Source organism: Lissotriton vulgaris, chromosome 2_1, assembly GCF_964263255.1.
Source record: "Lissotriton vulgaris chromosome 2_1, aLisVul1.2, whole genome shotgun sequence".
NCBI lineage: Eukaryota > Metazoa > Chordata > Amphibia > Caudata > Salamandridae > Lissotriton > Lissotriton vulgaris.
The window spans coordinates 1,224,473,984-1,224,500,324 of NC_141687.1; the positions used below are offsets into that span (position 1 = coordinate 1,224,473,984).

Consider the following 26,341-nt stretch of genomic DNA (forward strand, 5'->3'; position numbering starts at 1 on the left):
TATGGATCCGATACACCAGGAAAGATGGTGTTTTAAAATGGCCCCAATATGATAGTTTTGACGCGGAGATTTTAGATAATCTGGAGGTTTAACTTTTTAAGAAGAAAGCCCGGCCGGCAATGTTGGACTCTTTTCGCATATGGCGCAAAGAAGCCAAACAGAGAGAAATGAAATTAGCTAAGAAAAATAAACGAGAACGAGTTATGTCAATGGTACAAGCTGCTGTTGCGTTTAGGGATAATGAGGAAGAGCAAGAAAGCGAACAGATGCTTAGGGTGAAGAAGTTAGCGGTAGATAGATGCTACCCAGTTTTGCTGCATAAAGAACAGGAATAAAAGAAAGATCTTGAGAAAGATCCTTTAATGTCGCATCTCTTGAGTTCGCCACCCCCTTATGCACAAAATGCTACGGCACCACCGCCACCAGCTGTGGTTGCACAACACCCAGTTGTTGTGCAACCTGTGATTCCACCACAGCCAGCTCCCTTTCCGTTGGCTACTATTCCTTTGGCGCAGCCTCCTCAGGGGCCGCCACCTTTGCCTCCTTCGTCTAATACTCATACATTTGTTCTGAACGCTCCCTCCATTCCGACTTCGAATTCTTCTGCTATTGTTCCGTCTTCTCTTATTCTTTCACCTTCTCCTTCTGCTAGACAACAAATGACTACTGCAGTTACTGGTTTCTTTTCTCCTTTGTTGGGACAATTGGGTATGTCCCTTTTACTGAGCGTAGACAGTCACGTAGTCAGTTGCCGAATATGGGTGCGCGTACGATTTTGGACCACATGGCGCGTAAATGGATTATGTACGATACACAGTAGGATCTTGAGGGTGTTATGCATGTTTTCCTTCAATGGAAAGCACCGAAGCAACGGTACGTTTTCGATACGATGTGTGCTTTTCTTGTTGAAAAATGGGATGAGGAAGTGGGGCAAGCTCCTGGCGAGTTGTACAGCATACGTTCTGAATTTGCGAAAGGAACTATTGTAAGTCCATCTGATGTTGGGAAAGCGGTCGCAATGTTGTTGTCATTTAGGAGTGAGTCTCCTTCTCGACAATTGTTCGGGCCTGATTCTTCAGTTAGGAGAAAGGCACGACAATATCCAATGAGAGAGGTTCCTCCGGTGTGGAAAGAAGAAGTGGTTGCTGGTGCAAATAATAATCCGCCAGCTGTACCGGCTCATTTTGAGCGTGTCTGGGTGCATGTTCCATGGAAACGTGCTGAAGTTTTAGCTATTAAGCAGTCTTTGCCTGATCCACGCAAAAATCCAGCAGGGTACTATAAAGAGTTGGCTCAGACTGTGGGTTCGTGTATTATGAATTTGGCGGACATCGACATGTTTGGCAATGTCGTTCCACAACCTATTTGGAGTACGATTCGTCATACGGATCATGCAGTTGAATTGGGTGATACATGGGTTAATCTTAGAGATGCCGACAATAGGCAAGTAGGCGGTGCTAAGCCTGAGGATTTGATTACTGAACTTCCTGATAAGATTATTACGTATATGAAGACTTTAATGCCCGAATTGCGTGTCAATTGGGACAAGTTGTCTGCATGTAAGCAGAAGAAAGACGAAACTGTCTGACTTTTTCACGAGGTTCGAAGAGACCTTCGTCGACCATAGTGGTCAGGATATGGCTACAGAGGGCGGTCAGAGATTGTTTGTTGACAAGTTTGTACATAATTTGCTTCCTGAATTGTGCAATAAGTTAAGGATTCTGAAAGTGCTTGGGCTGTTTCCATGTCAGCACAAATTTTGGCTACTGCCCAGTACTATGAAAATAGGCACAATGATGAGTTAGAGAAATCGGATAAGAAGACTAAGGAATTGAAAACTTAAGTTCTTCTACAGCAAGCTTATCCACCCCGTACTAATAATCAACGTGATTATCAGCAGAATCAGCAGTATTCGAGAATCTCACAAAGAAACGAGTCTTCTCGCCAGCGTTTTCCGTATGGTCCTAATCAGTGTGTGTATTGCAAAGAAGAGGGTCATTACAAAAATAGTTGTCCGGTTTTGTTGCAGCGTACGAATGGTGTTTCTGGTATAAGAGGTAGAGGTGCTCAACAAGCGCCTGGAGGTAGAGGTCGTGGACAGAATGTACTTTCTTTGCCTCCACAGAACTCGATGAATAGTTTTGATCAACAGCGAGGTTCATCTGGTAAGACCGCTCAGTACTATACAGACGATTACTATAATAAACGAGGAAATGAATGGTAATGATTGTTAGGACAGCCATGGACAAAGAGAGGGAGTTGTTTCAGTTCCAGAAGATCAGAGTGGACCTTATGTTGAGGTGATTACATCAGGTGTGTCAGAGCCTTTTCTGTTGGATACTGGTGCTACAAAGAGTTCTATTATGCACTCAAAACTCCCTGGCGCACCTTTGTCTGGCGAAATGAATGTTTCAGTAGGTTTTTCTGGTGCCCCGGTTAGGAACCAGATTTCTAGTCCTATGTCTCTTTCTGTTGGACCTTATGATTTTGAAGCACCCCTTATTCTGACGACAGGTTGTGGGGAGAACCTTCTAGGATTGGATCTGTTGAAAAGACTATATGCGACGTTGTATTGTTCTCCTTCGGGAGTACAACTTACACTGGGCAAGAGAGTGGTCTCCCCGATGTATTTGTCGAAGGATACACTTCCGACAGAATTGTCTTCCCTTCCGGATGCTCTTTGGGCTACTGGTCCTATTGACGTGGGTCTTTTGGAAATACCGCCATATATTGTTACATTAAAAGCCAATGTTAGAATGCCGCGCATTCCCCAATACAATATCTCTAGCGAAGGTGAAAAGGCGTTGTTCGTGATCATTTATGATCTGATCGAAAAAGATGTAATTGAAGAGACAAGAGGCAACGTTTGTAATAGTCCTGTTCTGCCTGTTTTGAAGCGTACCGACCCTTCACAGCCACCTGTTTACAGGTTTGTGATTGATCTTAAAGAGGTAAATAAAATAGTAGTGCCACAGTTTCCCGTTGTCCCCGATATCACTGCCCTATTGACTATGATTCCAGCTTCAGCCACTTGGTTCTCGGTGATTGACTTGAAGAATGCTTTCTTCAGCATCCCGATTGCCGAGGAGAGCAGGGATATTTTTGGCTTCAGTTTAGGAGGCCGAAGCTTCCGTTTCAAACGCGCTCCTCAAGGCTACTGTGAAAGTCCATCGATATACAGTCAGGCTTTAAAAACACAGCTTGATTCGATTGTTTTTCCTGATGGCGCTACCCTTATTCAGTACGTTGACGATTTGCTAGTCGCTGCAGATACTGAGATTTGTAAACAAGCCACCTTGTCGTTGTTGAGTCATTTGTATGATTTGCATCACAAAGTGTCTCTTTCAAAATTGCAATATTGTCGACAAGAAGTAACCTACTTAGCTCACCTCTTATCGAAGGAGGGAAGGAAACTGACCCCAGAAAGAATTCAGGCAATTGCAAAATTGAGTGTGCCAAGGACACAGAGAGAAGTACGTGCTTTCTTGGGCTGTACATCATATTGCAGGCAATGGATACCGAATTTTTCTTTGTTGGCCAAACCTTTGGTGGCATTAACCTGTAAAGATACACCGAATCCCATTCCGTGGTCTGAAGATGGTCAGAAAAGTTTTTCCGAATGGCGTGATGCATTGTGTTCGGCTCCTGTGTTGGGTACCCCCGACTACAGTAAGCCCTTTACACTGTATGTCCATGAGAAAGAAGGTTGTGCATTGTCAGTGCTGACAGTCTTTCGGAGACAAACTGTGTCCATGCGAGTATTTTTCGTCGACTTTGGATCCGGTAGCTAAGGCGTTGCCAAGTTGCTTGAGGGCCACAGCGGCAGCAGCTGTTTCTATCCGACAGTCTGCTGGATTAGTGATGAATAATATGTTGACTGTGATGGTTCCACATGCGGTGGACACTTTGTTAAACAGGACCAAGACACAGCACTTAACTAGTGCTCGATTGTCAGGTTACGAGTTGACACTGTTAGCGAGTCATGTGCACATAAAGAGGTGCAATATGTTGAATCCAGCCACGTTATTGCCCATTTCAGTAGAGACAGATGATATCGAACAGCACGATTGTTTTCTCAGGACAGAAGAAGAAACGAAAGGGAGAGTAGATCTAAAAGATACTCCTCTTGTGAAGTGTGACGGAACCTTATGGGTGGATGGTTCATGCTTCAAGCTTCCGAATGGTGATACGACTGCGGAATAGAATATGCTGTCACGACTTTGCATACGATTGTTGAAACTGAATGTATCCCACATAATTCAGCTCAAGCAGCAGAATTGATTGCACTTACGAGAGCCTGTGTGTTGTCGAAAGGAATGAGAGTGACCATATATACGGACAGCCAGTATGCTTTTGGTGTGGCTCATAGTTTGACGATTGTGGAAAGAACGTGGGTTCCTGTCTTCGCATGGAGCTAAGATACAACATGGTCAGTTGGTGAATGAGCTTCTCGAGTCACTGACCTTACCGTTACAAGTTGCGATTGTGAAATGCAGTGCACACAAAAAGGTTACTGATGATGTTGGTCGTGGAAATGCATTTGCTGACGAAATCTCAAAAGAAACAGCAAAAGATGTAATGAAACAAATGTATGTTGCAGGCCCTGCAAGATGGGTTGGTGACGTTGGAATGTGTGAAGATACGATAGAGAGTGTGAAGTCTACTCAAGCTGAAGCTTCAGAGAAAGTGTTGAGTGTGTGGAGAGAGAGTACGGGTAAATTGGATGCAAATGGTTGTTGGGTTGAATTGTCAGAACATCAGCGATGGTTGTTACACGATGCGTATGTGCTTGCAGTGGTGACAATGGTCCATGGAATGGCTCATATCAGTGTGAAAGGGATTTGTAAGTTGTTAGCACCAGTATGGCAAAATGCTGGAATTCCTAAGTGTGCAGAGAATGTGGTCAAGAATTGCATGGTGTGTCTGAAATACAATCCTGGTAGGGGAACCCCAACTCCAGCTGGTCATTTTGCGCCTCCAACGTATCCGTTCGAGGTTTTGCAACTAGATTTCATCCACATGGAAAGGTGCAACAATTTGAAATACGTACTCGTTGTTTGTGCCTTTTCGAGATGGTAGAAGCATATCCCTTAAAAGACAACACTGCCATTTCCACAGCTAAAGCCCTTGTCAAAGAATTCTTCCCTAGGTTTGGAATGCCAAGAATGATCTGGAGTGATAATGGGAGTGAATTTATGGGTCAGGTGATGAAGAAAGTATGTATCCAACAAAAATTCCATGCTGCAAATCAACCCCAATCAGCTAGACTAGTAGAGTGCTATAATGGCACACTAAAACTGAAATTGGCCAAGATCCAAGCGAGTTCTGGTCTTAAATGGCCTGACGCTCTGCCTTTAGCACTCCTATCAACAAGAATGACTGTGCATTCGCGAGTGGGACTTAGTCCCTATGAAATTGTGTTTGGCCGCCCGGCCAACATATGGGGAATGCCAAGGTCGACAAAATTCAGTGAGATCGAACACCCTGTGCTGCTTGATTATTTGTATGAATAGACAGCTAAATTGCGTGTTTTACACCAACAGGTTCACGATACTCTGCTTCAGGTCTCTGAAGCTCCAGGACATCCTATCGAACCTGGATCATTGGTGCTGGTCAAGAACTTCCAACGGACAAAGACTGACCAGCCCCGTTGGACCTGCCCTCACCTCGTCCTTCTCTCAACAAGATCAGCCGTTCGAGTGGAAGGGAAAAATAACTGGATCCACGGCGTACACTGCAAGAGGGTCCCTTTCCCTCTACCGTACGACCGGTGGGTCCAGGAGGGGATCGCTGACTCTGAGACTGAGACTGAGACTGTGCCTCGCTTTCTGCCTTTTAGCGATGCACGTGTAAAAGGAACAATTTCTGAACGAGAAAGTGACAATCTTTTGCAAGAAGCTTTGCCACCGTCAATTCGATTGAACACTACAGAGTACTGAAAGACTACAGACTACTGAAATTAAGTTCAGAAAACTTCTCAAGACCCATCTGTATAAAAACTAACTATCTGGTTGATCGCAGGGTGGCCATCTGCCTCTCTCCTTTTGGGTTTTCTTTTTTTTTTTCTCCGCAGCGCGGGGACACGCCGTGAAGGCGTCACCAGGCGCTTTATAAATCTCTTTATTATTATTTATTATTATTAGAGCCTGAACTCTTGTTCCAAAACCAGACAGTACTTGGAAAAAGCCGTTATAATTTGAGGCCGAGAACTATGGACAAATAAAAAAAAAAAAAAATCTATTTTTGAAAGTGCAGCTCTCTCATCTGAGAAACTTTCTTATTTTTGTTTTTTGAACCGCCATCCGGGTTCAGCTGCTAGGGTCGTGGTTGCCCAAGTCTTTGGAGTGCAGCTGAAGACGTTAGGTCGACAGTTCTGGTCGGTCTAAGGGAGTTGCTCTGGACTGACAGAAGCATTCCTTAGCATAGAACACCCTACCGCCGCGAGCAGCAATTAGAGAGGATGGAGTTTTTCGAGATGTAGAGACCTGCCAAACAGATGGACTTTAAAGCCAGAATGTATATATTGATGACAAAGAAACGATTTTTGAGATCATGTATTTTCATGTTGCTTAGTGTAATGACTTTTTTAATAGGATATGTTTTATTCTCTTTTCAAGTGACCTTTGCACCCACTACACAGCCCATACCTCCTTCTACTGTTTCCTCGCATTCTTTTCACCCTCTGCCTGAGCATGAGTCCACTAGAAGATTAGAGTTTATCAATAACTCCTTCATTCAGCTCTTACACCAACACCAATTAGTAGTGAACACAACTAATTGTTGGGTGTGTAGTCTTATGCCACATACAACAGATAAGGGTATCCCATACTTGGTCTTACCATTTAGTTATAATGGTTCTTTGTGGTCGTTTCAGACGATGTTCATATATGCCATCGAACCATATCCCCCACGTTCCACGAAAAGTAACTCGAGCAACAAGGCATTGGTAGTGGGAATCACAAATATGAGCAGAAACATTGACTCGTATAGAACGATTCCCAGAGATGAGTTACAAGCTTACGCTAGATGGAATGTAACAGGATATGGAGTTACTCTGAGTGAGAACCAGAGAGCAAAGAGATCCTCCCAGATTTGGATTGTACCCCATCAGGGTCACCTATGTCTGCAAGGTAATGGCAAGAATCCCAGAGCTCAGTTAGGGAAAAGTATCTGCACTGAAACATATGTTTCTGCGTCTCAGATTTCCCCTTCGTTTCTAGCAGCTAAGGGTACCTATTTCATCTGCCATGATAGAGCCTATACATGGTTGCCCCCTGACTTCTCGGGCACATGTTTTGTTTCGTTCCTGTTGCCTCCCACCTACACGGCCGCGGCAGATTACCATAAGACAAGGATAGTTAGAGGTGTCATCAGTGAAGAAGACACTGCAGGACAAGAATTTGGAGATTTCGTAAAGGGTTTTCTGCCGTTTTGGGGACCTATGGTTAACAGCAGGAACATAAGGCAATTGACAAGGGTGGTTGAATCCACTGTAGTTGAAACCGCCGGTGCCCTTAGTAATTGGACGGCTGAGCTCCAGTCGGATCGCCTTATGACTCTTCAGAACAGGGTCGCATTAGACATCATACTTGCAGACCGAGGTGGGGTATGTAAAGTGATCCAATCAAGTTGCTGTGTTTTCATCCCAGATAACGCTCCGACAGTCTACCAGGCCATTTCCAAACTGCATAAGATCTCTGAATCTATTCACGTGGATAAAGGAGATTGGTCATTGATGGGGTGGTTCTGGGAACTGATATCCGCCTGGGGATGGAAGATTCTGATAGTCATTGGGATGATCTTAGCCATTCTTTTCCTGTTCTGTCTGTGTGTGTGTACAGTGTGCTCCTGCAATATGTGGCCTCTGTGCTACATCGTGTGGAAGGAAACCTGTATCAAGAAACGAGCTAAGTAAAAGGATGATGCTACAGCAACATCTCAATGACTTTATGAATATAGACCTGGACTCAGATTAGCGCGAGTATAGGTTATTGCCTATGTACTACTATCTGGATCACTGTTAGTACTCTGCACCGATCTATACTACTTGTTTGACCCTTTTGATTTTGTATTAACTGTTCTATTACTCACTTGTTTGGCCTTGTAGCCACCTATTTGTACTACTTTGTACTCATGTTGGGCTTAGTTGCCACCTACTTGTACTAATTGACCTATTGATTTATCTGTTTAACCATGCCCATGTACTTCTCTTTGTAAAGCGCTCTGATATCTGCAAGGATCTTGTCCGCGCTATATAAAACTTTCAAAATAAATAAATAAATAAATGTAAGGGCAAAAGGAGGGTCTGTGGTACTGAAAATTCTGGACCCGTGTTATAAACATAGTCGTATAATGAGGATTTTGGTATCAGCAGACCGAGAATGATTAGAATACTATGCACAAGAATTTGTCATATTCGGGTGACGAAATCACCCTGAAATCAGAGTTTCCGTCCTGAAACCTCGGGTTCCATTTTGTGAACGGCAGCCATTTTGTGATTGCCCTCACATAGGCCAAATGACTAAGGCCAAAAACGAGTCTGAAGGACACGTACACCTTTGCTGACTCCTCTGTGACCTGGGCAAGCTGACTCCACTGCCTGAAGCCAAACCTGTTCGGCCAGTTCCTTTCCCAGTGGCCGAATGAGATCTGTCACAACATATCATAAACCTTTCATCGCACACAAACCATGCCTAATGTTACACACACCTGTCCCTGTTTCTTTCTTTATGACTTGCTTTACGAGGAGGAGGTGCCCGTTTTTATTAGGGGTCCGTCGATATCTGATGAAAATACTGGGCCTTGCCGGGTAATTGATTGTGGGCTGGACAAACTAAAATATGGGCTTGTCATCAGGACTCTGCTTTTTCTTTGTAGTGAAAATATGTGAATGGTCAACTGTAAAATAAGGAATGTTTGCCTAAAGCATAATATTTTGTATAAAAAGAGAAGGCTGGCTTTGTAAGATCGAGCAGTCTCCTGAGAATATACAACGTGTTGTACTTCTAGGATACCCGTGACTGGCTGCAGCCAATAAATCCGATCTTTGACTTCACCAAGAAGACTGTTTCTGTAGTCTAAAACAGGAAGGACTCGAAATTTTAGGGTGTGTTCCCTGGCACCGCTGGGTTCCTAAAAACCCAGTACTTCAGTACGTTAGTTAAAACAACTACATAAGGTGCACAGTTAAGGGGAGATTAATAAAACTACTTTTCTTTACCAACATGGCCCCCGTCTTACATTCAGGTATTGTTAAAACATGTTCTTTCAGACGTGTTTTTGGCAGGTGATCAGACGTAATTTCTTTAGTTACATTTCACCTCCCATTAGATGTCTTTTGTGCATCTATACTAGATTCGGGGACCTTGTCAACACCCCTACAACTTTCGCCCTTGCCTTTGTAGGCATCCAGAAGTCCACCCAGTCTTAACACCTCTGCTGACATCTGGTCAAGCTTAGCTAATAAGGGTTTACTGATTTTGTCAAGCTCATCCTCTAGAATGCTGGTTAAAAGATCAAATTGCTCTATATTCAAATTAACTGTGTCCTTTTTACCAATTGAGTCCCAATCAGGGATGGCACTTTTGGGGGCTATTTCAATTTTTCTCTTGTTATGGTTCCCCCCTCGTTTGAGTTGCACTTTCCTACAGGTCCGCAGTGCTCTAGGGGCTGGAGAGCACGGTGCTGGAATGTCATTAGATGTATCAAGTATGTCCTGAACGGGTGCAGGAATAACTGGCACTTCCGTTGATGTATCAGCAGGGTCACATCCATCTTCCACTGATGATGCTATCGTTGGTGAGGTGGGTGTAAAAGATAAAGCAGGAGGACTCCCCCCTACCTAGCGATTTTCGCCGCTCACTGTTGATTTTATTAACTACTTTCACTAAGTAGTTATCCAACGTGGCCTTTTGCTTGGACATGATGGCTCTACCAAAAGAACTCAGAGTTACAAAAGGGCTAGAAGAACGGAGTACAATACAGGTATAGTTTGTGTCACCTCTGGAGGTCCGGCAATGGTGTTAGTCAGATATTTGAAAGAAAACAAAACTGAGTTTAAAAGAAACTGTAATCTCACTTAGCTCATGCAGTTGATCTATATAGCAACGGCCAGGGTTTGTGGCCTGGCCCAGCCTTGTCCTGCCCCGCAACTGCCCCGGGCGCGTCCCGGGCGCGCCCCGGGCCCGTCCTCGCGGGACGAAGACGAGTCGAGTCTGTATGCGCTTCCTGGTATGTGGAAAATGCGTGCCCTGCCCCTGAGGATCCTGGGGCTTGTAGGCGTTGGCAACAGCAGCGGTAGGACCGGCTGAGCCAAGCCCGGACGGTCGATGGAAGCAGGGGGCGGAGCAAAGCCCGGCCGCGCGAGGGGAAGCAGCAAAGCCCAGCACCCAACAAACACCGGGGGACTCTGCACCAGGTGAGTCTTCATGCGCCTCCTGGGGCATGGAAAATGCGCGTCCTGCCCCTGAGGATCCTGGGGCTTGTAGGCGTTGGCAACAGCAGCGGTAGGACCCGCGGAGCCAAGCCCGGCCGATGGAAGCAGGGGCCGGAGCAAAGCTTGGCCGCGTGAGGGGAAGCAGCAAAGCCCAGCGCCCAACAAAAGACTTGTAGGTGAAATGTTCAGGACCAGAGACAGCATCCATACTGACCCATAGTGAGGGCTCACCTTAGATACAGAGAACTCATCTCCTTCGAAATTCCGATCAGTTATTAGTCAAAGTTCCTGGATTTTGCTTAACCCCCAGAGGGGTACGTGCTTTCTCCACTTTAGCTCCATACTTAACTCTGCCATCTAAATTCAGACCCATCTCTTCTCCATTCCTATTCAGAAAATAACTACTAAATATTCAATGCATATTTTGGTTGACCTTTCTATTACCACAGCTATGCTTCCTAAGTTCTTACTGACCCAGGAGACTTTCCGACAATGTGGTTTATAAAAAAGAAATGTATAACACCACATTTAAACGTTTTATTTTTCTGAAAGCATATCAATGATTTGTCATTTTCAAAAGCAATGTATTTAGCTGGACACTGATCGCTGTGTAATATGTAGCCATGTGGTACCATGAGCCATGACAAATGCAGAAATCTAAAGATCACTAGCTCTAATATGGCCCTTGTGAAACCATTTATTCAGGTAATTATAGTATATATGTTTTTATAGCACATAGAAAGGGAATGTATAAGTAGGATCTGCTTTCATGGTTAAAACACACTTTTTGGTTGGCGTCAGTATGTTTTTGTATTGTATTGCAATTCCATTTATATAGGGCCTACTACCCCTACGAGGCCTTAAAGCCCTTTTTCGGCGAGTAGCACGCTACTCCCGAGCCCATAAATGATTTGTGGTGAATTAGTACAGTGAAACATGAAAAGGTTGAGTGGTGGATATGTTAGTCAGTTATTTGGATAGAGACAGATAGCAAAGGTATAGAAGAGGGAAAAAGGTTTGCATTTATATAGCATTTGCTATCCATGATGAGGTGTTGAATCTCTTTTTAGCGAGTAACACACTACGCCGGAACCCATAAAGGATTAGTGGTGAATTATAGTGAATATGAAATTAATTTAAGAGGTGGGCATGTCTGTTTTTGGATTGAAAAGGATAGTGGAGTGGGAACCAACAGACTTTAATCACGTGGAGCAGGACTGGGCATCACTCGGTATCACACTGGCTAAGCGGAACATCGCTCAACACTGGGGAGCACAGACGGCCCCCTCGCACCAGCAGTGGTGTCGTGACCTAGACTGTGCCATGGCGGCGGAAAAGGCAGTATTTAATAATAGAGGGCAAAAAGAAATGAACGACTGACCAGGGTCTAGCACAACCAGAACACATGTACCATGACTAATTTCAGCTTTGGTGCGACACACTTCTCACACCAGTCGTCCCAAGGTGCAACTTTGATCAAAATGTTCATAAAAAGGTAAAAGGCGCACTCATTATAATCAAACACAGGGGCGTTGAGTCCATAGAAGATTGTTTTCTTTATTTAGGTAATCTTTACCAAGACCGACACACAGCCAACGTGTTTCGTTCCTTGTCGGAACTTCGTCAGGGCTCCAAATCTATATATTCCAGTGTGGGCACGAAAAACTGATCCAGAAGGTAGCAATTACAAGACCACAAAGGGCGCAGTTCAATAGAACGTTTCAGTATTGGGCATGTTGCTTTGCAAGTATATATATCTTCCTGTTATTATGCCGGGACCAGCCCTACATTATACAGTTAATGCCGAATAGGCTAGTTTCAGCCGGTTACCATTTTTCTGGCACCTTCCAGAGGAGGTACGCGGGTACCCTTCTACTCAGCTCCTACGTGTCCTGGGATATACAAGTGGTGGTTGTATTGTCCGTTTCTATTAGTATCGACTGACTGAATCGATGGATGAAATGCCTGGAGGGCTAGATGAACTGCCCGAAGTTCTAACATGTTTAGATGATAGGTTCTCTTTGCTCAACCATCTGCCCTGAGTCTATAGGTGACCCAAGTGTGCCCACCATCCCTGAAGAGATGCATCTGTGATCAAGGACTGTTTTGGAAGAGGTTGATGGAAAGGAACTCCCACTAGATTTTTTGGCGGTGTCCACCAGACAATGGACGTTTTCGCTGAGTGGGAAACGAGAGTCCGATCCTGCCAAAGACCTGAGGATTGTCCCATTTGTCTTCCAGATCTTGCTGCAGTGGTCTCATTCTCAATCTGCATTTGGGAATGAGAAAGATGCAAGAGGCCATCGAACCCAGTATAGATGCCACTTGTCGTACTGATGGCTGATGCGCTTGGAGAAGGGTATTGCACTTCCGCTTCATTGATAACAGTCGCTCCTCCGAAGGAAACACTTTTCCTGCGCTGGAGTCTATGATGGTGCCCTGATAATTGAGAGTTTGAGTGGGCTGATTGACCGATTTTTCCATGTTCACATGAAGGCCCAAGCGGTGTAGCAGATTTAGGCAGATCCGAAAGTGGTTCACCACCATTTCGGGGAACGAACCCTTCAACAGCCGATTGTCCAGATACGGATACAAGAACAGAACTTGACGATGTAAAGCTGTGGCCACCACTGCCATGCATTTTGTGAATACTCTTGGCGCAGACTTGAGGCCAGACGGTAAGACTATGAACTGGTAATGTTTGGAGCCTACCATAAATCTCAGGAATTTGCGATGGCGTGGCGCAATCGGGATGTGGAAGTACACATCTTGGAGGACTACCGAACACAACAAATCCCGTCTGCCGGTGCGGATAGATTTGATGTATCGCCAACATACAAAACTTCTCCTTCAGGATGACCTTGTTCAGAGACCGAAGATCCAAGAGAGGTCTGAATGTGCGTTTGGTCCTTGTTTAGCACAAGAAAATACCTGGAGTAGACTCCTTTTCCTCGTTGAGCAGAAGGAACCTCTTCTATGGCCAACTTTTGTAAAAGGATAGAAACCTCCTGACATAGTAGTTTTAGTTGGTGAGGGTGTCATCTTACTGGAGGAATGTTCTTTGGTGGTGCGTGGAAACATAGCAAAATTTACGATGCTCAGTATATGTAGCACCCACTGATCTTTGGTTATGTTGCGCCACTCGGCTACATGACTTAAGATAATTCCTCAAACTGGAGTGGGCAACGGCACTAGAGGAAGCAGAAAATCATTGCTTTCCTGAGGTTTTGGCTGCAGTGGAGGATTGCGGTTGGTGTCCTCCTCTGCCTCTGGAGGATCTACGGCTTTGGAACTGTGATTTGGACTGTTGGAATTGCCTCTGCGACGATTGAGGGGTTTGAACCCTCTGATGGTAGTTTTTGCGGTTTAAAGGCCTGTATCGGCGGCTGAATTCTTTTTTCTTTTCCAAGCCTATGGCCTTCAGCGTGTCCAGCTCGGCCTTCATCCTGGTCATCTCCTTGTCAGTGTGGGTGCCAAAAAGAGAGCTGCCAGAGAAAGGCAGATTCAAGATACGTTGCTGGGCTTCAAGTTTCAAAGCCGTTAAACGAAGCTAGGAAGACCTCCGCGCACATATTACTTGATTGGCTACCAGCACCCCTTCCTTGATAATCTCAGAAAAATCTTGGCAATCCTCTTTCGGCAGTTTTTCTTTAAAGTGCGCCAGGGAATCCCATAAAGATCGGTCATAACGGTCCAACAGGGCTGCAGCACTAGACACCTTTAAAGAGGCCGCCTCTGAACCACATACCTTTCTCCCCCAAGAATCTTGGGCTCTACTCTCCTTGTCTAGTGGAACTGAGGAAGAAGAGGAAACAACATGCTTTTTCTTTGCTGCTGCAATGATGACTGAGTCCGGTGGAGGATCAGATTTTGGAAAAAGAGGATCCTGATCAGCAGGCTTGTATTTATTCTGATTCTGATTGCAGGAGCAGATTGAATTGATGATGGAGTGAGAAAAATGTCCATCACCGGTTGAAGGAGACCAGGAACCAGTTAGAGCAAAGGACTAGACAGACCATTGATGCAGAGTCTCGAATATAACAGACGGTGGTGTTTGAGGGGCGGACATCTGTATATTCAGTTTCTGCGCTCCGGTGGAAAGCACATCGTGGAAGGTATTGATATCATCATTAGACAATACTCTTGATGGAGGACTGTCCAAGAGGGTAGGTGAATAATGCCTCTGAGGATCTAGTCGAGGAGGATGACCAAGACGGGGATCTCTGACTTTTATGGTGGGTATGAGAAGATCTATGCACTGGAGATTTGTCACGGCGATCTCTGGGCAGAGTAGCAGGTGACATGTCCACAGGTTGCACCAATCGTGCTAATGGCGACCTATGCAGCAGACTGGAATAATCCTCAGTGCGTTGTGCTGCTCCTGCAGGTCCTTTCTGCCCAAGTAGGAAGAAGCCATCTTGGAGGAGGACAAACAGAAGGGCTCTATGACATTGTGTCAAAGATTTCCATACCTGTCGCTCTGGAGAAGGAGGAAATGAGCTTCTCGACGTCAAGATCACATGAGTAGAGCCTCTGGGTGATATAGAGGTATCGGAGTGATCTTTGGAGGTGGAACGGTGCGAATCCGATGTTGAATGCTTTGACGCTGAACGGCGATGCGTCACCAGTACAGGAGAGTCTCTTGAGAGAGATCGTTGAGCGTCTAGCAGAACTCAACTGAGAAAGTGTTTGACGGCGGAGGTCTTCAACATCAACGGAGATCGCTGCTTCGACGTTGTATGCCGCCTTGATTATTTTACCTTCCGGTCTCGACGACTCCTTAGCCGCCGATGCACATCTGGCCCTCGACGATGATCGCCGCCTGGAAGACGTCAATTGAGATGCCAGCTTTGACATAGATTGCCGTACCTCCGGCGACAACGAAGCAGGTCTCGACGTCGACCGCCGTGCCAACGGCGATGACAGAGATATTTCTCGACGTTGTACGATCCCGCACCAACGAAGAAAGAATCCTTGTTGCCGGGTTGACGGCAGCAGAGGGTGTGACGTACCTTTGTTCTTGGACGACGATCGGTGTTCTCTCGACGGCGAGCCTGCCCTCAAAGGTCTTCTCGTCAACGTTTTTGGTGCCGGTGGGGGCCTTTTTAATGTTGAGCCAGACACCGATGGAGAGCAGATCAGAATCTTACTTCTGGAGGAGGTTCTGGCTCTCTCTTTCCTCTGCCTCACCGGAGACCTGCCTCTGGAAGATTTTCCTTTTTCAGCCAGTCCATAAAGACTAATTCTTTCCCTGTCTTTCAAAGTACGCTTGGATAAGGACTGACAATGTTGGCAAGTCTTTGGAACACGGTCTTCAGGTAGGCAAAGAATACAGACCGATGGGAGTCTGATTTCGCCTTTTTTTTTACCACAAGAAGGGCGAGAGTCAAAAAGAGATGGCATTTCTGAGTTGAAAAAAATGCTCAACTCTCTCAAAAATGGCAAAATATTACTTCAACAAGTAAAAGACGTCAAAGTAAAAGGAATTTAGTCAAAAATAAGAGTTCATCACTGACAAAAAAAGTCAGAAAAAGAGAGCTGATTAACCAGGGTCATGACTGAAGGAGCTGGAAAGAACAACTGACCTAACCGTCACCCCTGAAGCATGTTGGAAAGCTAGGGGTCATTGCTGCCTTAAAGGCACAGTGCCAGTTTTTCCTGGTTATTTCTATGGGTTAGCTTTTCTACACTAAGTTTTCTACAATGCGAGCTGGCAATGCTTTCATTCATCTTTGGTTTATACTGCGCATTAAAGCATATATATATATATATATATATATATATATATATATATATATATATATATATATATATATATATATATATATATATATATATATATATATATAATCAGGTAACTCTGACATACTCCTCATACCACGAGGAAGAAAGAGCGCGGACCACAATAGCTTCTTTTAGCAATTTTACTTTATTGCCGTGCGAGGTGCAGTAGAAGCCATGACACGTTTCGTCCCTCCTGGGGGACTTGATCACATGACACGCTCATGGTAGCACAATTGGTTTAAATATTTTTGACTTTTTTATGCAGATACCATGTGATTACAACCTTTAAAGTGACAGTGCAATATAATTGTTAAAATAGAATTTTTTTTTTAAAGTGCAAGTGCAATATGTACAATTCATACAATGATCCTCCAGAAAGTAGATTTGCAACTACAACAAACTCCTTGTTAATTTTTGGCAGACGTCCCTGCTTAAATGCAAGATTGTACTGGCCTCCTCAAATTTAATATATATGCCAAGGGCTTTGTGACTGGACACATACATATAATGTTTCTGTGTACAAATGTATTCTCATGCCCCATAATAATTAATTTGAGTGACCATTCGAAATTCTGCCCATTGATATACCGTAAATGAATTTAAATAATGCTATTTCCTAGTCCAAGGATTCATCATATTCACATGTAGTGCAAATGTTAAGTTGATCTCGCTGTGCAAAACTCAATATAAATAGAGACACACAGGTAGCAGCTGGGCGGGCAATTTTTAGGTGCAAAACTTGTTATTCCATTCTAGAGGAATAGAGAATGAAAGCATAAATAGATCTGAATATAAATACAAACTCATTATTGTATCTATAAAAGAACTATTAACCTCATTTAGGGTGGGTGTTTCTAAGGTAACTGGCACAGGGGAAGATTGAGGACTTGTGCAAACTGTGCAAGATATACATGTATAAATGTGGTCATGAACATAAATATAAATATGTACATGAATACAGCTATAAATATGTAATCGCTAAAAATCCTGCTGGTCAATACAAAATATAAATATTTTAAATATAATTAAACATGGTTTAAAGCACCATAAATATCTAAAATCTGACACCTATACACAAAATTGCAATCAATTATTCCTGTCTTCACTGGTAGTTACAATTGTTCCAATCAAGTCTAACTAATCATAAAATTGACAAAATCAGGTTTATCAAACAAGGTAATATTGTTTCCAGACTACCACAGTTCCTCAGTTGCATTGAGGCCTCCAGGGGATTTGGTGTCTAAATTTAGAATGTACAGCATCTCGAGTTTGCGCAGAGCCTTTGTACGGTCCCCGCCCCTTTTAGAGATCGGGACAGTATCTATCAAATAATATTTCAACTCCTTATGGTCCCCCTTATGTTTTTCATTAAAGTGGAGCGCCACTGGATAGGATGGAGCATTGTTTTTGATAGCTCTAATGTGCTGTAGCACTCTTTTGTGGCCTTGTTGTACAGTGCTGCCGACATATCTCCGATTGCAAGGGCATTCCAATATGTAAATCACGTGGTCAGTTTTGCAATTTAGGACTTTATCAATGACCCACTCTTTTTCGCTGAATGGGGTTTTATATTTGGTCATGGATACCCAGTGTTGACAAGTCTTACATTTAAGGAAGCCTTTCTGCTCAGATAACCATGTGCCCTTTGACACTGGTCCACATGGCTCATTCCTAACCAGTGCATCTTTCATAGACTTTCCCCGGCGGTATTTTATTGCCGGTTGTTTGGGCACTAGTTTACCAATAATTGGATCCTGTTGGACGAGATGCCAATTTCTCTTAATGATTTTTCAAACTGCACCTTCGTGTTGGTTGTATCGCAAGATAAACCTGAATTTTTCCTTACTTTGGGATGTAGTGGGGCGCCTCTGTTTGGTTTTCACTAAGATTTCCCAAGTCATTAGATTGCTCTTGTTGAGGGCCTCATCTAGACACTTTTGGCTGTAGCCTCTTTCTAAAAATCTTGTAATGCTCGGTCCTTGGGCCGCCACTAAATCCTGTTCATTACTGCAAATACGTTTTAAACGTAAAAGTTCCCCGTAGGGGATACTATGGATTAGATTGCCCAGATGGGCCCTGGTCGTATGCAGAACAGAGTTGCCTGCTGTAGGTTTCCTGTGCAGGCGCGTTTCAAGAGTGCCGTGTTAAATAAAAATTTCCATGTCTAGAAAATTGACCCTTTGGTCCCCAATTTCGGGAGTTAAATTTAGATTATGGTCATTGACATTGATGTCTGCAATAAATGTGTTAGCCTCACTTCTGGTGCCTAGCCAGACTAGAAATAAGTTGTCAATGAACCTTCACCAAGTTCTGACATGTCTGTTCATTGTGTCTTTGTGTTTGTCCATGAGAACCAGCTCCTCCCAACAGCCCATATGCAAATAAGCATAGCTGGGGGAGAAGCTGGCTCCCATGGCAACACCTCTTGCTTGCTGGTAGTACTTATTCTGAAACATAAAAATATTGTTTGTCAGACAACTCAATCATAGTCAGTAACATACTTGTGCGTTCTTTATGTTCCGGGCCTCTCCGTGATAGATAATATTCAATGGCTCTAAGTCCATCTTTGTGCCTGATAGATGTGTATAAAGATGTCACATCAAGAGTAATTAAAAGACAATCATCACCCCATTTAAAATCCAACATTTTCTCTAACAAATCCCCTGTGTCAGGGATATAGGACTTTAGTGATTGTACAAGTGGTTGAAGAAGAAGTCAATATAAATTGAAGTTCTTTCGAAAACGCTATTCCGAGCGGATATTATAGTCCTACCTGAGGGTTGGTTGCGTCCTTATGTATTTTCGGTATGTAGTGTAAAATCGGTGTCTTTGGATGGTTATTTTTCAAATATTTATATTCCTCCATGGACAGCAAACCAGTACTTTTCCAGGCCGATAATTTCAAGTTGTAACGCCAATATGATGCCTCTAAGTTCTGCTTGCAACTACGGTTATAGCATTCTGTATCGTTGAGTTGTTGCATGGCTTCATGGACATAACCTTCACGTTTCCATAAGACAACATTACCGCCTTTAGCCGCGCTCCTTACAACAATGTTGTTGTCATTGCTGATTTGAGTCATTAGCATATGATATTGGAGCTCCCTTGCGTTCTTTCCATTTTTCTTTTTTTCGCAAGCTGTTGTACTTTGGATCTTCCGGTTTAAAGCTTTTAAATCATGTGTTACTTGCTCTTGGAAACTGTCCATGGTATCCTTTAGCATAATTGGATAGAATGTGGATGGTGCTTTGAGCTAGGTATACGCTATAGCTGTAGCATAATCCGGCGACAAAGGTGTGTCAATGACCTCAGATAAAATGTCACCTTCGACCAACAACGAGTCCAGTACATTTGCCAATTCGTTTTCATTTGTGGTCATGTTGCTAGTTTCCAAGCTTGTGCCGCTTCCTTATAGGTTGCCAGGTATTGATAGATTTGGCATGCTCAATGTATCCCCAGTCTTGGTTTGTTTGAAATATTTCTGGAGCTTCAATTTGCGTACACTTTTGTAAATATCCACCATTGTTGCAGCATAACTGAAACAGCTTTCGGGGCAATATGAAAGACCCAGGGATAACAGTTGTTCCTCCACTTTGTTCAGACCCATGTCTGTAAGGTTAATGACAGTTTTTGAAGCCGATTCAACAACCCCAGAGCTCATTTGCTCCAAAATTGCTTCTGTTGGCGCTTTGTTTTCTTTGATTGCCGTTTCCATCTGCGCCTGCTTGCTTTGTGCCTCGCCCTGCATTTGACACTTGTGTTTATGTTGGGCCAGACTATGGTTTTCGTGGGTGCAGGGTTTGCAGGCGCTCCTGGCATAAAAAATCCACCTCTTCAGTGAGTGAGAATTTTCTTGTTCTGTCCCTTCTGTTGACTTCACGGACTTCCTGTTCATGTTCACTTTCAGCATTGGAACTTGCATCCGAAGCGGACGTCAATTCCGCTTGGATACCAGTGTTGGTAGACTCAGTGTAACATTTATTAGGGTTCTTAGTTCCCCCTTGCCGGGTTTTTAAAGCTTCAAACTTGCGTGCAAATGTGAAGATATATATAGAATATATATATATATATATATATATATATATATATATATATATATATATATATATATATATATATATATATATATATATATATATATATATATATCACCTTTCCACCCTTCCTTGGGTCACCGGGACACTCCTGCGTCTCTGCACGCCAGGGCCCAAGGTCGCCCTGCACTACATCAGTTCCACATCGTACACACAAGTACGTGGTACACTCTTTCCGAATTATTCCGCCAGTCAGAGTAGCTTGAAAGACTTTATTTCAACATCAAGCCAACGAAAAAACCCAATGCATTTCAGCGGAACACTCGCCTTGGTCACGGGTAATTCATTATTGCCAAGCAGACATTTAAATAAAGATAACATTACGTGCTCAAAAAAACACACACAGTGCGTGGTAATAGAAATCAAAAGTGGACTTTAGCAGTGTCGGCCATCTTTAAGTGGTAAATCACAGAAAGTTCTAATCTATATCACAATATATTCTTGCTCAATAAAACAGAGTAATATTTGATTTTATATTCTGCTATATATATATATATATAGTTCTGTGATTTCGGGATATATTCTATCTTCATCCAAAATATAATAGATACTTCATATTCTGCACAGAACTAATTTCCTCAACGAGTCCCAACTACTTGAAATAAACGTAATTTCATTATTATAATGCAACACATGAGTCTATACAATTCATCTATAAAACTTCCATCATTATATAGGCAAAAAAATACTCATAACGCCAACAATTCATTCCCAAGTGTGTATAGAACTTGCAAATCAAATCATATTCTATCAAATTTACGCCAATAACATTCTTATTGCATTCATTTGTGCTTATTCCTTGCGCGCAAAGCAACTCTAAGAGAAATTATCAATATAAATCCCCAGTGGGTAATTATATAAGGGCAGCTAATTTCTTAAATTTAAAATCATCACATAAATGGCCCCTAATTGTAGCTCACATCTTGCAAAATTCTATTTGCATTTTTAATTATTTTTTTTTTACAAAAGGTCAACTCATAACAAAACTTCGCAATACAACAATTACTGTCAAATGTTTACGCAATATTAATGAAATCACATAACTATATATGTAGCAGGATATAAAATCGAAAATTACTGTTGAAATGAGCAAGAATATATTGAGATATAGATTAGAACTTTATCTGCGATTTACCACTTAAAGATGGCAGACACTGCTGAAGTCCACTTTTGATTTCTATTATCAAGCACAGTGTGCTTTTTTAGCACGTAATGTTCTCTGTATTTAAATGTCTGCTTAGCAATAATGAATTACCCGTAACCAAGGCGAGTGTTTCGCTGAAACGCGTTGGGTTTTTTCGTTGCCTTGATGTTAAAATAAAGTCTTTCAAGCTACTCTGACTGGCGGAATTATTGGGAAAGAGTGCACCACGTACTTGTGTGTACGATGCGGAACTGACACACACACAAACACACACACACACACACACACACACACACGTGTTTTTCACATATATGTTAATATCCTTTCCAGGTCCCCGCGCATGGGCGTGAATACTCATGTGCTTATGAGTACGGATGAGGATCCCTGAAAGAGAATCAAGGGCATCCGAAGTAATATCGCTTGGAGTGAAGGAGTAACTCCCTTGCATCTCCAGGAACTGCAACAAAGCTGACTGGTCCGCTGCTCCTGTCGTCCAATGGACTTCCTGAGGGTCAGCAACACAGGTGGCGTTTTTACAACACCCTTGAGGCCTGACCTGCTCTCTGCAATTTTGACGCCAGTATCCCTTGTCGGAACCACCAGGAAAGAATCCCTGTGCACAGCATCGACTTGCTGTTACCACAGCTTGCTGCCTCTGCACCCCAGAGATCTTCGGGCTACAAGATTCTCCAGCACTTCTTCTCTCCAAGCTTAGCGTCGTCAAGGCATCCTCTGCACCATGGGCCTTTGTTCTTGGTGCGCTGCCGGAGGTCCTCTTGCAATCCTGTGCCTTCAGCCGGAGTGTCTTCTCCTGCTTCGGTGGGCCCCCCTGCTTGATTGGGGCCTGCTCTGACTTATGCTGTTGGTGAGTCCTTTGGACCTTCCTGGTCCCAACGTGGCTTCTTCATTCTCCATTTCAGCTGCGGCTGCCAAGGCTTGTTAGTACTCCCACTGGACACCAACCACCTAGTCACCAACATCTGATGTGGGCCAGCTCATGCAAGGCTCCTGGTGTTCCTCAGTGTCACCTGGTCTTCACCCCTGCAGCAACAAGGTTACAGCTGACCCAGCAGAACCTCCCAACATCAGTGGGCAAAGCTCTTCCATGCCTCGTGGTCACTCCTGAATGGCATAGACTCTGTACCCTCTGTTTGCAGGTTCTTCAGTTCCAGAATTCCCCCTTGGAAGAAAGTGCCTCTGGAGAGAAGGTGAAGTCCAAAGGAATCCAAACCTTCCATTGTCTTCTACAGAGGTTTCCGATGTCTCTTAACCCCTTTCCACCTGGCTTCTCTGGTGTAAAATAAATGAAATACCAGTATTTGTGAAGCGCACAGCTACCTCTGAAGTGGTGTCCCGGTGCTGGGCGCCGTCGAAAAGATTAAGCGAGCTATTGCATAGAGTAACATGGTGCTGGTCTAACCTGCCGCCATGGACCGAACCGTGAACCCTGTAGTCCGGAGTCAGGCACCCTGGCTGCTGCACCACACCTAATCCCGGGGTATCCACTGGTGGGGTGGTTCTCCAACCTTTCGTCCTCCAAGGGAATTCAGGGTCCTCTGGTAAGGGTCCTTATTTTGCAAAACTCCAATCGTGCCTTCTCCATTGATTTCCATTGGTCATGCGGCTGGGTTCCCACTCTGCACACATCCTCCGTGGGGTTCCTGGGTACTTACCGTCAGTGGTTCCTTTTGTCCCCGGTTCCTTTGGGTCTTCTGGTCCAAGTCCCGTTCTTCAATGGCAATATCAAGTAGAACCTCTAGGGGATCCCATTACCACAGATGGCATTTCCCTGGTCATAGGCTAGTCGTCTGAAAAAAATAGTATGCATTGAGGGGCCCTCGGTTTAGCAAATGCTTAGTTTTAGGATAACTGGATGCAGAACATATTTTCCTCCTTGTTAAGGAGACTGAAACAAACCTGGATGCCCTCATTCGGGAGTCTTTTGGTTTTAGGGAAAAATCTGGTTTTACCATTAACTATGTTAAATCAGCAGTGATGCCTCATGCTGAAAACCACACAATGTAAACTTAACAAAATAAAGTGTCAGGAATCTTGCATACTTTATCTGGAGAGCGAAGTCCATGGTAGTATTTACAGAAAGAGCTATGGAGTAGTCTGATTCCAACTCAGATCAAATACACCAATGGCTATCTCTCCAGCTCTCAATGGCAGGCAGCATCATCCTTACGAAGACTGTTTCATAAAAAAAAAAGGTTTTATTTATTTACTTGAGTTTTATACAGCGCTGGCTAGACCCGGAGGTATCAGAGCGCTTTACATGAGGAGAGTTACATAGGTTACAAGTTACACATTGTTACAGAAGGTACGTCAATTACAAGTTACATCCATTGGTTCAAGCTGTGTAGAGGGTAAGGGGGTAATGTAAAAGGGCGATGGGGAGGGAGATTAAGCGGAGAATCGGCACAAGGAAAAACAGAGCCAGTAGGAGAGAGAGATTCAGGGGAGAGAGGAAAGGAATGGGGGAGGCAAGCAAAGAATGAAGGAGGGAAGGGGTGGGGGGGTAGGAGACACAGCGAGGAGACGAGGAAGTAACTGTGTCTGATGTCCGGCTGGGTGGGAGACAGCTCCCAGTGTTAAAGGGATCATTCCCAGTCTTCCATTTTGTGCGATATCCTTGTCATAGTGGACTCTCTCAGCAGGGTTGCTGAGACTCCAGGGCATAGATGCTGGATCCCACCCCAACCAGACGAGAGGAGTGCTTTGGTCATGGGCACACTTAGAAGAATGAAGGAGGAGGGGGGGAGGGGGTAGAAAACCCAGCGTGAACACAGTGTCCGACTTCTGTCAGGGTAGGAGACCGTTTGCAGTGGTATGGGGATCAATCCCAGACCTCCACTATGTGAGTCTCCCTTGTCACTGTGGACTCTCTCAGAAGGGTCTCTGAGACTCCAGGGCAAAAATGCTGGATCCATCCCAAACAAGGGGAGTAGGAGTGCTTTGGACAAGGGCATACTAGAGGGGGCCATAATAGGGAGTCGGGCTGGTAGGGTTGCACTGGTTACAAATTACACATTATTACAGAAGGTACGTCAATTACGAGTTACATCCATTTGTTTAAGGCGTGTAGCAGGGTAAGGGGATAATGCAAAAGGGCGACGAGGAGGGAGATTGAGCGGAGCATAGGCACGAGGATAAACAAAGCAGGTGTCGGAAAGAGATTCAGGGGAGAGAGGGAAGGAATAGGAGAGGCAATCAAAGAATGAAGGAGGGAAGAGGTGGGGGAGGGGGTAGGAGAGACAGCGAGGAGACGAGGAAGTCCAGGCTAGACCTGGAGCCTTCTGAGCTCACACCCACTCTGTCATCCTGCCAGAAGATCAAACCTCTCCCCCTGGGCAGGTCCTTAGTTTCCCTTCCTGAGAGTTGTTTTCACCTCTCTCCAGGAGGGCAGCAGGCTGACTCGAGGACAGCAGTGTGTGCAACCAAAGACGATTACTGGAAAGTTTGGGCAACAAAGTGACTACTTTCTAAAAATGTATAATATAGTTACATTAACTCAACTTCAGCATCAAGTTAGATATATTGCAATGATTCCTTTGATACCTTAAAGTGTTAACTTTATTAGTCCCATTTGAAAGTTAGCAAATACTAAGTTGTCAGTGTGTAACTCCACACTAAACAACGGAGGTACTAGTCTTAATACAGTGAAAAATGACAATGAACCGTTTTTGCTGTCAGGATATGTAAAACATAACTGATATCCTTCTCTTTAATATAATACACCCTTCCTTGGAGGCTCGTTAGACCTACCTTAGGTGTGACTTAATATTAAAAAGGAAGGTTTTGGCTTTGCTACAGGTTGAAATGGCATAGTATAATTAGCAGTTTTAGAGCTGCTCTGCCAGCCTGCAATGGCAATGTGGGAGAGAAACTTACGGTTATTCTACCCAAATTAGTAAACCTTTTCCTAAATTTCCAGATTCCCTCTTTCGCTCTCATATTTCAAGAATTTAAGATCACTGATGATTAGGCTGGCCTATTGTCGGATGATTGACGCCATTAGCGCGTATCCTCTACTACCACACATTCTGTAAACTTCATAAGGTAAGCATGGTATCTTCTTAGAAAATAGCCACGGTAATGGCCTCTATAATCCAAAGGTCTGTAAACATGTACCACCTCGGGTGGCGCAACATGAAATGGCATGCTTTACAGAGACAAATAAAAAAGTTTAGCACTCATCGTCCAGATAGTCTGGAAAATGCAGTATTTTCTATGTCGCCTGTACACAGTACATACTTCCACTGCCTTTCTCCTGGTCGGCTTTGACTTTTTCTTCCCTCCATGGGGATCGCCCTGTGAGTTTTTCCCAGTGTCCTTCTTTCGCTTCCTACTAGAGTCAGCTTCCTGAGGCCAACTGTTCTCCAAGGAATTCATGCATTTTTCAAACAGCACAGGGTGAAACACCTGGTTTGCAACACTGCCTGAAAATAAGAAGACAACAGTAAACTACTTGCGGCAGCCAGCTGTACTTGCAAATGTCAAACTTATCACTTTGCTACCTTGTACAATCTTTAGAGACTAGAATAAAAATCAGTAACTAATAGAGCTAGAGAACCAGCCGATCTACATGCCGGGGGTTTAGGGTTCACATCCTGAGAATAATGGGATTTGAAAGGAATATAAGTATGTCCAATAAGCAATGAGTGGTCTTTCAACTGACTCATTCCAGCACCTTTGAGAAAATTAGCAGGGTGGAACTTTTAAAGAGAAGAGGACGTCAAAACGCATAAAAGAACCATAACTCATGAACACTCTTCACCCTCTTTTAATAAACTACATAATGGTCCCATAGATGTACCACTACCTGGGGCCGTATTACATAAAGTGCCCCTGAGTAGCAACAGGAATGTGTGCACACTTTGT

At 43.9% G+C, this 26,341-nt stretch overlaps 1 protein-coding gene across 1 annotated transcript in view; it reads right to left on the bottom strand.

Annotated features, from left to right (window-relative positions):
* The window catches only part of NCAPD3 (non-SMC condensin II complex subunit D3), a 1,036,822-nt gene that overhangs the window by 860,340 nt on the left and 150,141 nt on the right, over positions 1 to 26,341 (bottom strand). Inside the window, exon 4 of the mRNA XM_086956941.1 lies at positions 25,715 to 25,899. Within this exon, the coding sequence (XP_086813067.1) occupies positions 25,715 to 25,899 (185 nt within the window). The remainder of the gene's footprint in view (positions 1 to 25,714; positions 25,900 to 26,341) is intronic.